This window comes from Myotis yumanensis, unplaced genomic scaffold (assembly GCF_028538775.1).
Source record: "Myotis yumanensis isolate MYYU_CA2020_CCGP unplaced genomic scaffold, mMyoYum1.0.hap1 SCAF_10, whole genome shotgun sequence".
Lineage (NCBI taxonomy): Eukaryota > Metazoa > Chordata > Mammalia > Chiroptera > Vespertilionidae > Myotis > Myotis yumanensis.
This window is the reverse complement of record NW_027223761.1, coordinates 81,644,891-81,657,469: the sequence shown is the minus strand read 5'-3', so window position 1 is coordinate 81,657,469 and position 12,579 is coordinate 81,644,891. Positions and strand designations below refer to the sequence as shown.

Here is a 12,579-nt window from a genome sequence, read left to right as displayed (position 1 = left end):
ATTCAAATGGACCCCATGGTCTCTGATCTAACTTGACTTCTTCTAAGTGAAGAATATGGTGTGACTCATTAAAGGGATAAAGGGTCAAAATGACAGGGAAAGCCCTCTCCCGCTTTGGTCCATCCCAGTAGGGGAGGAAGTGTAGGCAAACAGGGCCTGCACAGCTTGGCGCGGGTTCACATGGTCGCTGGGAACCCTGGGAAGCCAGGAGCAGAAGCAGCTTCCTGGCTGGCAGAGCCTGGGCCTCCGCCCGTGACATGACCCTCGAGCTCTGTGTGATCCTGAGGAGGGACGGATCCAGAGCTGGGCAGGGTCTGATTAGGAGGACCTCTCTCTCCAATCAGATCCTGGGGAGGTACCTAACCGGCAGGAGTGCTACTGCTCACCCCCAAAACTCATACCTCCCCAGCCTGGGGGGCCTCAGGAAGCCCAGGTACCTTCCACCCTCTCCTGCCGGTGATGGGGTGGAAGAGACGGGAAATCCCTGTCACCCCCCAGGTGGCCACCCTGAGCATGGAGGGACCAATCGTTACCAAGGGAGGGCACACGGCAGGTAAGAGACCTGCTGGCCGCACAACCTGCCCCGTCGCCGCGGCGCCGCGGCCTGGAGGCCACGCCGAGAAGCCTACCTGGTGGAGAAGCTGCATCTGGCCTGGCTCTACAGCGAGCCTTTCGTTGGTGCTCAGCTCGACTAGCGCCTGCCTGAGAGGGCTGCTGCTTGGCGGGAAACAGGCTTGCGGAGCGGCCTCCTGCCCAGCCGGGGCCGGGGCCAGGGCCCCCTCCTGAGGATGCTCCAACTGCTCTGGTCCCCAAGCCAGAAACCTGGAGTCTCTCTCCAGGGCTCCGATGGCCTCGTGCTCCCCCACACTAGACAGCCTGGAAGATTCGGCCGCCACGCAGCAGACCACGCTGGCGAGGTCTTTGCACGGCCTTTCCTGCATGGTCTCGGGCAGCCCCAGGCCCTCCAGCTGCCGGGAGATCTTGGCCATCTGCAGGATGTGCTGGTAGAACCTCTGGTCCTCAGAATAGTCTTCGCTCTCTGACTGCTCCTCAGCAGAGCTCTGCAGGCGGGGCGACTGGGGCACCAGGAAGGGGCCGGAGGGCAGCCCTCTGGGCCCGGGGCCTGACTGACCCCCACCCCGCCCGGACCCCTGAGAGCTCTGCAGGTCCCACGGGAAGTTATTCACTTCGCCCATGACCTCAGAGCCGAGGGGAGAAGCCAGGCCACTGCCGCCGCTGCTCTCTAAGTCAGGCTCACACTCACTGGGCCTCCTGTCTTCTTCGGGGGGCTCTGGACACGCTAGGGGCTGTCTCCTCTCACTGGCACTCCCTGAAGGGGCACTCTGGGCTGGCTCTGATGCCGGAGTGTCAGGTGGTATTCGGAAGAGCCCCGGGCATGGATCTCCCGCTGAGGCCCCGAGATCCCCAGGGTCAGTGGGCGCTGCTTCCTTGCAGCTCCCGGGGCTGTCCTTGTCGACAAGCCTGGAGACCTGTCCCATCCACAGTCCTGGGGGCTCTCGCCTCCTCCTTCCCCAGCCCACACCCGCCCCTTCCCCAGAAACACCCTGCCAGCGCAGGCCTTCAGCAGGGCCATTGTCCAACAAGAGCAGCTGGCACTGCCTGCCGGGCAGCATCTGGTCCGAAGAACAAGGGGAGAGCGAGGGGTGCCCCTCGGGGGACGCGGAGGGAACGGGGCTCTGGCCTTTGTCCCCCGCAGGGCCAGTGCTGTGCTGCACCCCTGTCAGCTGTGGGCCCTTGCTGGTTTCAGAGAGGGTGGAGTGCACGGAGGCCTGGCTCCTGCTTCCTAACACCTCCTGCCCGTTCTGGAGGGGCCCGCTGTCCTCGGAGCCCAGAGCGCTGAGTTTGGTCCTCATTTCCAGCTCTTCTATCTCAGGGTCTGAAAACCCCAGGTAGATTTTCTCAGCCAGCTTCTGGGGTTTCTCCAGGCCCTGCTGATCACCTAATTCTGTCCTGCACTGGGCTGGAGCCCTGCCTAAGATCTTCTCCACGTCGGCAAAGAGCTGGTGGGTTCGGGAAGCGTGGCCTCTGGAGAGCGGCTGCAGCTTGCTGGGTGGGGTGCCCAGGAGGGCCCAGGGGGTGTCCCCCAGCATGCATGGACTCTTCCCTCTCTGAAAGAAGCCCTCATTTCTAGCCTGCGTGTCCTGGTCTAGATCCAGATCAGCAAGCCTAGGTGGGAGAGAGGACGGGCCGCGGAGAGAGGAGGAGGAAGGCAGAAGTCCCTGCTCAGGTGGTGTGTCCTAGATGGATATATAAACATGCAGAGGACACTAAGACAGAGCACTCTGGGGTCACCCCTGCCACCTCAGCCCGTGGCAAGCCCTTAGCAGAGACCCACGTCCAGGTACAGTAAAACGAAGCCCAAAGAGGGAAGGCAGCTCAGAGCTCCCTGGGCTTTGTTTTCGGGCCCCATTTCCTTTTCATAGAGAGGAGGCTAGACTAGGTCCATGGCTTACGAACCCTGCAGGCCAGTCCCACGTGGCACCCTGGGGCGCTACAGGGACGTGCGATGAAGAGGGGGCATCCCCAAGATCCACAGCCCGGGTGCCACCGCAGGCACCGCATCCTTTCTACCCTGGACTCCGGAGGAACTGACCCGAGACAGCCTCCACCACTAACAAGCCTGAAAATCGCCAGCCAGACCAGCCTAAGGTACCATCACGCTCTCAGCCCTGCGGCTGCTTAACTCTAGGAAACCCACCAACCTCCTCCAGGCCTGCTGGCATGAGCTAGGAAGGGAGAGACGAAGGGAACCTGCTGGGAGCCGCGCCCTGAAGCACAGCCTCGTCTTCTACCGAAGGCAGAGCTGGTGCCGCCAAGAGAGGGCCTGGCAGTGAGAGTGCCGGGGCAGGAAGACATCCTAGTAGAGCCATCAACCTGCAGGCACTCACAGGCAACTCCACCGGGCCTGTCTCAGAACCGTGCGCAGTGACAGGAATGATACAGGGTAAGTTCGTGAGCAACCACCAATGCCAGACTGGCCTTGGGAAGGACGGCAGGTGGGAAGCCTTCCCGGGAGGAGGCGCTGGTGGGAATGAAGACTATAAACAAAAGGGCAAGTCAATGGACTTGACAAGGTTGGTAGGCCCAGTGTTCCTGCCCACCACCCACGCTCCCGCAGCCTGCCGCCTGCCCACGCCTGAGTGAAGGGACGGAGGCAGCTTCCCAGCCCTGCCACAGCCGCGGCCACGGCCACGGCCACGGCCGCTGGGAATGCCCAGCCTCCTCGGTACAGCTCCCACTCAGCTTCTCTGCCTATAAAATGAGGCGATGACGCTATCTTCCAAAGGCAGACATACTGAAGGGACAAATAAAGCAAAAATGGAAAAAGCACCTTCAAATCTGAGCACAACAGCCACTGGAGACCACGGATATCCCACTGCAGTCACATTTCAGTTACTCGTCCCTAACCTAGGACCCTGGCAGCACAGCCCCCGGAAGTGGAGAAAGCCCTACAGCTTTTCTCAGGGACCTGGCAGGCACTGGTGCTCTGACAGCTCAATGCGGTTCATCTGACGTCCAGGATCCCACCACTGAGACACACACGGGCTCACCCAGGCCCCCTGGCCTCTGCCAGCTGCTCCCTGTGCCCCTCTCCAGGGGGCAGATGGCATCACTTCTCTCAGTATTCCTGCAAACCACCCTCCTCAGCCGGGCATTCTGCCGCCAATCCTCCTCTGTAATATGTGCTTCCCAAGGGGGAAAAAGGAATTGTTTAAAAACAGTAACAACTTCAGAAGCTGAAAGAAAAAGTGCCAGAAGACTGGCACACTCTGGAGGATGTACCATCGAGAAATGACTATCAATCATTATTCTTCACCTCCCAGCTGCACACACCTAGCGGTTCCCCGTATCACCTCAGTGGCAGCCCTGGCCCCTCTGAGCTGGCGTCCACTAGCTCACCATGGCGCTTTTGGGGGTCTCTTTGTCCTTCTTGTCTTTCTTTTCCTTTTTCTTCTTCTTGTCTTTCTTCTTAACGGCCCCAGAAGACGACAGCTTCCCTCGTTCCTGGATCACCAAGTTCCGATAGTGCCCATCGCATGGATGGTCCCACGTGGACTGCCCATTGGCAAAGTTAAAATAGTAAATATCACCTGTGATGTCCTGGCTGGGGATGAGCAGAGGCCAGCAGTTAGTCCCTACTCAAGTCCAAAGCTATTTAGGGAAAAAAGTAGGAGAAAAATGATGAGGAGGCAGAGGAGGAGGAATTGGGGGGAAGGGAAAGGAGAGAGCAGATAGAAGGAGAGAAGAAAACAGGAAAAGGTAACACAAGGCTGGAGGGTAGCATTTAGCTAAGAAGGAAGGAGTTGCCGGAACCGGTTTGGCTCAGTGGATAGAGCGTCGGCCTGCGGACTGAAAGGTCCCAGGTTCGATTCCGGTCAAGGGCATGTACCTGGGTTGCGGGCACATCCCCAGTAGGAGATGTGCAGGAGGCAGCTGGTCGATGTTTCTCTCTCATCGATGTTTCTAACTCTCTATCTCTCTCCCTTCCTCTCTGTAAAAAAATCAATAAAATATATTTAAAAAAAAAAAAAAAGAAGGAAGGAGTTAACTTAAATAGGAACACAGGATGGGATGCCTACATGGAGCTGTAAAATCATTGGGGATCCTGGGAATTCATGCTAGACTGGTGTAGGAATAAACTCGGTTTGAGATAGTTAAGTACAAATACTATGGTATACTGGCGGTAAAATCTAGGATAGACCTTGCTTAACATTTTTATAAATGGTCGGAGGAAGAGAGATACATTGGGAAAGCTCTGGTTTTACAAAAGCCTCCAAACGCGTAAGAGGTGCCAGTACAAGCTAGTGGGATCAGCAACAGAGGAAATAATGCAAAAGGTGGGTTTCAAGAATTCGAACTACACCACGGACAAGTCCAAAATGCTGCAGCCATTTACCCTGTCCACCGTTATCAATCACCCATTCCAATAACAGAAAAAACAGCATTCACAACAGCAACATAAAAGATGTAATGTCCGGGGGTACATCCCAGTGCAAAGGCTTTTAAAGCTTTCCTGAAAAGCCCGGAAAAGGAGGAAAATGAGAGAGAGAGACTCCATGTTCCTGAATAAAAAGATTCAAGTCTGTAAACAAGCCAATAATCCTCTAATCCATGTGATCCCAGTGGAACCCCTATCCAGCTCCTTATGAAACCTGACAACTCAATCTCTATCCAAATAAGATAGAAAACACACAGCAGTAAAGAGGGGAAACATCAGGGGTACTTAGTATCAGGGTTATGTATAAAAAGAAGCTATACAAATGGCCACATGGAAAGATGCTCAACATCACTCAGCATCAGAGAAGCGAAAGTTAAAACAACAATAAAATACCCCTCCACACCCATTAGCATGACTAGTATCAAAAAAGCAGAAAATAACAAGTATTGACAAGGATGCGGAGAAACTGAAACCCTTGTGCTCTGTTCGTGAGAATGTAAATGGTGCAGCTACTGTGGAAAACAATATGGCAGGTCCTCAAAAATTGAAAGCAGAGCTCGGCCAGTGTGGCTCAGTGGTTGAGCATCAACCTATGAACCGTGAAGTCACGGTTCAATTCCCAGTCAGGGCACATGCCCGGGTTGTGGGCTCGATCCCCGTTGTGGAGTGTGTAAGAGGCAGCTAGTCAATGATTCTCTCATTGTTGATGTTTCTTCCTCTCCCTTCCTCTCTGAAATCAATTAAAAAATATTTTTTTAATTGAAAATAGAATTACTATATGACCCAACAATTCAACCTCTGGGTACATACCCAAAAGAATGGAATGCAGGATTCAAACAGACATTTGTATATAGGCCCTGGGAACTTGGGTTTTAATGCCGATGTTCACAGCAGCACTACTCATAACAGCTGCAGGTGGAAACAACCCAAATATCCACTGACAAACAAGTGGGTACACAAGATGCTGTACACACACACAGAGGATATTATTCAGTCTTTAAAAGGAACTAAATCCTGAAGAATGCTCCCACATGGATGAGCCCTGCAGGATCTACGCTAAGTAAAATAAGCCAGTCACAAAAGGACACGCATTGCATGAACCTACTTATGTGACATACCTAAAATAGACAAGGTCATAGAGACAGAAAGTAGACCAGAGGTAACCAGGAGCTGGAGAGTTTCAGCTTAGGAAGATAAAAGTCCTGGAGATGGGTGGTGGTGATGGTCACACAATACTGTGAATTACTTAATGACACCGACCTGTATATCCAAAAATGGTTAAAGCAATAAATTTTGCTATTTAAAAATATTCTGTAACTTACAACTGTAGGACCTCGAGTACAACTGCACAGAAGTGATGACAATGGACATTTCTGCCTTGTTCTTCAGTGCACAAGAAAGCATAAAGACAATTAACAGACAAGAAGCTAAGAGAAAATAAATAAATAAATAAATAAATAAAATACAAAAAGAAAAAAATAATAATAAAGTAATAACAATAAAAAAGAAGCTAGGAGAAATAGTAGTATAAAATTAATGCCCCAGAGAATCAAAGAGCTCCTCCTGCTTAACAAAAATAAAGAGATAAACAACACAATAGACAAAAAGGCAAAGGATATAAACAAGCAAATCACAAAAGACAAACCTTGGCCAACTGACAGCCAACTCAACTCTATGAACAACTTGGGAAATACAAATTGAAACAATCAGATATAATTCCTTGCCTTCAGACTGACAATTTTTTGGATAGATAATTTTTTATAATATTTTCAAATGAACAATCATACGTGCTATTGGTGGGATTAAAAAATAATTTAATTAATTTAATTATAATTAAACTAGAGGCCCGGTGCACAAAAATTTGTGCACTGGGCGGGCGGGGGGGGGGGCGGGGAGGGGGGGTCCCTCAGCCCCGGCCTGTGCCCTCTCGCAGTCTGGGACCACTTGGGAGATAATGACCTGCTGGCTTAGGCCTGCTCCCAGGTGGCAGAGGGCAGGCCCAATCCCTAGGTGCAGCCCCTGGTCGGGCTCAGAGCAGGGCCGATTGGCGAGTTGGGGCACCGGCCCCTGTCATGCACAGAGCAGGGCGGATCAGGAGGTTGCGATGCCACCCTCAGTCACGCTCAGGGTAGGGCCGATTAGGGGGTTGGGGCACCGCCCCCTGTCACACTCAAGGCAAAGTCGATTGGGAGGTTGCGGCGCCAGCCCGTCACGCACAGAGCAGGGCCGATCAGGGGGTTGGGGCGCTGCCCCCTGTCACGCACAGAGCAGGTCCCATCAGGGGGGTTGGGGCTCCGTACCCTGTCACTCACAGAGCAGGGCCCATCAGGGGGTTGAGGCGCTCCCCCGTCACTGACAGAGTAGGGCCGATAGGGAAGTTGGGGCACCGCCCCCTGTCACACACAGAGCAGGGCCGATCAGGGGGTTGGGGCGCTGCCCTCTATCACCCACAGAGCAGGGCCGATCAGGGGGTTGGGGCGCCGCCACTGTCACACTCAGGGCAGGGCCGATGGGGAGGTTATGGCTCTATCCCATCACACACAGAGCAGGGCCCGTGGGGGGGCGGGGGGTTGGAGCGCCGCACCCTGTCACACACAGAGCCGCAGGGCGATCAGGGGGTTTTGTCGCTGCCCCCTGTCACACTGATCCCGGTGCCGGGAGGCCTCGCGGATCTGCTGGTCTCGGTGCTGGGAGGCATATTACCCTTTTACTATATAGAACAGAGGCCTGGTGCACGGGTGGGGGCCGGCTGGTTTGCCCTGAAGGGTGTCCTGGATCAGGGTGGGGGTCCCCACTGGGGTGCCTGGCCAGCCTGGATGAGGGGATGATGGCTGTTTGCAGCTGGTCACACACCCTTCAGGGTGGGGGTCCCCACTGGGGTGCCTGGCCAGTCTGGGTGAGGGGCTGAGGGCTGTTTTCAGGCTGGCGGGTGACTGAAGCTCCCAACCGCTCCTTTTTTTCTTTCTTTTTATTCTGGGCCAGCTTTAGCTATGAGGCCTCTGCTGCTGGAAGCAGCTTTCTGGCCTTAGTTTACCTTCTGTATTTGATACAATGTTGCGGTCCGGCTGGCTGAAGCCTGGCTGACTAAAGCACGTTTCTGGGGTTTTGTTTAGCTTCTATATTTGCAACATAGTTGCTTAGAGTTGCAGCTGAGAGGCTGGCAAGTCAGGCGGGGAATGTTGGAGTCTGCCTTCACTGGAGCAAGCAAGCCTCCCTGTTCGCTTCAGTGCATGGCTGCGGTCGCCATCTTGGTTGGCAGTTAATTTGCATATCTCAGTGATTAGCCAATGGGAAGGGTAGCGGCCGTACGGCTAATTACCATGTTTCTCTTTTATTAGATAGGATAATAACTAACAATATTTAAATTCTGCACATCTTGCCCTAGCCAGTTTGGTTCAGTGGATAGAGCATTGGCCTTCAGACCAGAGGGTCCCAGGTTCAACTCCAGTCAAGGGCACGTACTTGGTTGCAGGTCCTCCCCAGCCCGGGCCCTGGTTGGGGCTCGTGCAGGAGGCAATCAATCGATGTGTTTCTCTCAATGGATATTTCTGTCTTTCCCTCTCTCTTCCACTCTCTAAAAATCAATGGAAAAATATCCTCAGGTGAGGATTAAAAAATAAATAAATAAATTCACATCTTTTCACACAACAATTAAAATTCTAGAAATTATTTCTAAAGAAACACATACAAAACTTCGGGCAATATACTTAACTGAATGAAGAAAACATCTGCCCTATCCTCACCCCATGCCAACATGAATAAATACTAGAATAATATATAACAACAATTACAACAATAAAATAATATGACAAAAAAAGTTTTCAACTCTGCCAGAAAGAAGGAGAGAATCGCAGATGCCAGATGCAGAAGGAAACGGGAGCTCGGAGTGAGAAGTGCACCACATGGCAGGTCGAGGCTGGTACTTGACCTGGGCACAGGCCTGGAACGTGCGTTTTAATATCAATTTAGGGACAAAAAATGCAGCCTTAGGCCTCCACGAGTTTAGAAACTGGAAATGAGAAGTCTGCATTTACCTGTGGGCCTTTAGAATGCTCCCTCCGTGACTAAAGTAACCCCGAGAGCCATGGAGACCAGGAAGCATGCCACCACTCAGGCTCTAGCAGGCAATAACATTTCATGGATAACGGAAACCCCAAGACACATGTAGGTATAGAGGCCAAGATGTGTTATGGAAACCCAAAGTCAGGAAACTGGTACAAAAATGCAGTCCTACACCACTGAGAAACCGTGGACAGAAGCCACAATAAAGCCACTCGGCAACTAGGGATGAGACGCTTACAGAAAATGACCTACAGGTGAGCTCACAAAGTGCACAAATGATCACAAACCCAGAGCAAACAGCTCGCCCGACAGAAAGGCTGTGACACAATGAAGAGAAGCAGCAGCACATCAAAAGCCTTGGCTCCCAAGAACATTGAAAGAAGACGGAAGAACTACATTTACAATTATTGTAGGAGGGAGAAAGGAGTAGAACCCACAATGAAGGAACACAATTCTAAAAATCACACCCAGCCCTAACCAGTTTGGCTCAGTGGATAGCGCGTCGGCCTGCGGACTGAAGGGTCCCAGGTTCGATTCCGGTCAAGGGCATGTACATTGGTTGCGGGCACATCCCCAGTAGGGAGTGTGCAGGAGACAGCTGATTGATGCTTCTCTCTCATCGATGTTTCTAACTCTCTATCCCACTCCCTTCTTCTCTGTAAAAAAATCAATAAAAATATATTTTTAAAAAAAATCACACCCAGACATATTGAAAATAAGACAGAATAGAACTTACAGGAACTTACAGAACTTACAAGAATCATTATATATATGCTAGTAGTCCTGCACACAAACCTGTGTGCCAGTAGCTCACTGCGGCCCTCCAGTAGCTCTCCACCCGCTGCCCCACCCTCCTGTAGCTCCCCCCACTCCCCCTCACCCCTGCCCCCCCCATAACTTGCTGCCCTCCCCCCTCTTGTAGCTCTCTGCCCACCACTTGTAGCCAGTAGCTCGCTGCCGCCCTCCTATAGCTCTCCGCCCACCGTTTATAGCCAGTAGCTTGCTGCTGCCCTCCTATAGCTCTCTGCCCGCTGCCCCACCCTCCTGTAGCTCCCCCACTCCCCCTCACCCCTGCCCCCCCATAGCTTGCTGCCCTCCCCACTCCTGTAGCTCTCCGCCCACCACTTGTAGCTAGTAGCTCGCTGCCACCCTCCTATAGCTCCCCCTGTTCCCCCTCACCCCCACCCCCCCCCTCATAGCTTGCTGCCCTGCCCCTCCTGTAGCTCTCCTCCACCCACTTGTAGCTCACTGCCCCACCCTCCTGCTGATCAGTGATCCGGTCGTTATGCGTTCGGTTGTTACACTTCACCGCATAACACCATTTGCATATTACATCTTTATTACATAGGATATATATTTTTTTTTTAATCCTCACCTGAGAATATTTTTCCACTGATTTTTCTTTTTTTAGAGAGAGTAGAAGAGAGAGAGACAGAGAGAAAGATCAATGTGAGAGAAACACATCGATTAGTTGCCTCCTGCACAAGCCCCGACCAGAGCCTGGGCCAGGGAGGAGCCTGCAAACAAGGTACACGAACCTGACTGGAATCGAACCTGGGATCCTTCAGTCACCAGGCTCTATCCACTCTATCCACTGAGCTAAACTGGCTAGAGCAAATCATTATATTTTTAAAAAACAAGTAAATAGGGTGGAGGGAGGCAAAAAGGGAAAAAATGAAAGACATTTGTAATACTGTCAACAATTAAATTAAAATTTTTAAAAAACAGGTAGTTTAAACAATAAATTTAACATAGAAAAAGAAACAAATAGTGAATTAAAAACATGCCAAAGGAAATTATCCAGAATGCAGCATGCAAGATAAAAGTAATCTTTAAAATATGAAACAGATGGGGAGTGGGAGCAGCTGGGGAGAGGTCAATGGGGGGAAAAGGAGATACATGTATTACTGTAGACAATAAAGAATTTACAGTAATAAAAACAGACTAGCCATTTTCAGGCTTCATCAAAAAATAAAATATGACACAGAAGAGACACAGAGGATAAAAAGAAAGGTCCAACATACTTCTAGTAAGAGTTCCAGAAAAGTGATATGGTTGAGAATATTCCAAAATTGAAGAGAGGCATGAGTCCTCAGAGTAAGAGAGCACTCCCAATCCTGAACATGGTAATTAAAAATATATCCATACTTAGGTACACTGTGGTGAATCACAGAACACCAAAGTTAAAAACAAAACAATGAAAACAACCAGAGGGTAAAAACATGATTGCCTACAAAGGAACAACAAATTAGACCAAATAAACATGTGTTATTTGAAAAATCAGAAGCCAGAAGATGATGGTGCATAATATTGTCAAAGGGTTGTTCATATTCAACAAACAATTCTATACCCAATGAAACTATCTTTCAAGAGTGACACCAGACAAAAATGCCTGAAGACACAGGAAGATATAAACACACTTAGCATGCTTGATATATATGAAGGACATGTCTAGAACCCTGTATCCAAAAATGAGAGATGACATTTCTATCAAGCACACACAGAAAATTTACATAAATAGGATCACTTACTGAGCCACAAAAGAAATCTCAACTTATAACAAGGACTATAATGAATAAATAAAATTGGAAATCAGTAATAAAATATACCCAAACTCTGTCTACCTCATTCCCTTCAAACTATTATTTTGGAGCAATGATATTTAACAAAATTTCAGAAAATCAAATCAACTAACATATATTTATGTACCAAATAGACTTTATCCCAGGAATGTAAGGTCAGTTGAACATCTGAAAAATCAATCAATATAATAGGCCAAAATAGAAAACTCCTATGATCCTATCAATAAAAGGCAGAAAAAAAGCATTTTATAAAATCCAATATCCATTTCTGATTTAAACTCTCAGCAAGCTAGGGATAGAGGGAACGTCCTCATCCTGACCAAGGGCACTGACCACAACAAACGCCAACATCACACGCCCGGTGAAAGGCTGCCCGCTTTCCCCAATGAACAAGGCAGAAAGGTCCATTGTCGCCGCTTCCACTCAGCTGTACTAGAGGCTCTAGTCAGCACAGTAAGACAAGAAGTAGATATAAAAAGTGTCCAGATTGGAAAGGAAGAAGTAAAAATGTCTTTATTCCCAAAAGACGTGGTCATCTATGTAGAAAATCCCATGGAATCTACAAAAAAGCTATTAGAACTGACATAAGTAAATTTAGTAAGTTTGCAAAATCAATATACAAAAACCAACTTTATTTCTGTATGACAGCAACTTGGAAATTAAAATTTTAAAGATGCCATTTACAGAAACATCAAAAATATGAACTCTTTAGGAATAAATCTAACAAAATGTGGGCAAGAAGGATACTAAAAAACCTATCTTACTGTTATTAAAGAAAAACTAAATAGACTCAATGGGTTGGAAGACGCAATCTTGTTTTAGATGTCAACTCCCCCAAAGTCAATTTACAGATTCAATGCAAACCCAATCAAAATCCTAAAGTGATTTTTTTTTTTTTTTTTTTTTTACAAAATGGCAAACTGATTCTAAAATTCATATGGAAATGCAAAGAACCTATTATATAACTTTGAAAAT

The 12,579-nt window shown here is 49.6% G+C and overlaps 1 protein-coding gene across 7 annotated transcripts in view; it reads right to left on the bottom strand.

Moving 5' to 3' along the window:
- The window catches only part of CEP164 (centrosomal protein 164), an 85,920-nt gene that overhangs the window by 53,053 nt on the left and 20,288 nt on the right, over nucleotides 1-12,579 (bottom strand). For all 7 annotated transcript variants that reach the window (XM_070426131.1, XM_070426129.1, XM_070426133.1 and 4 more), the window contains exon 4: nucleotides 3,922-4,126. In XM_070426131.1, coding sequence (XP_070282232.1) covers nucleotides 3,922-4,126 — 205 coding nt within the window. The remainder of the gene's footprint in view (nucleotides 1-3,921; nucleotides 4,127-12,579) is intronic.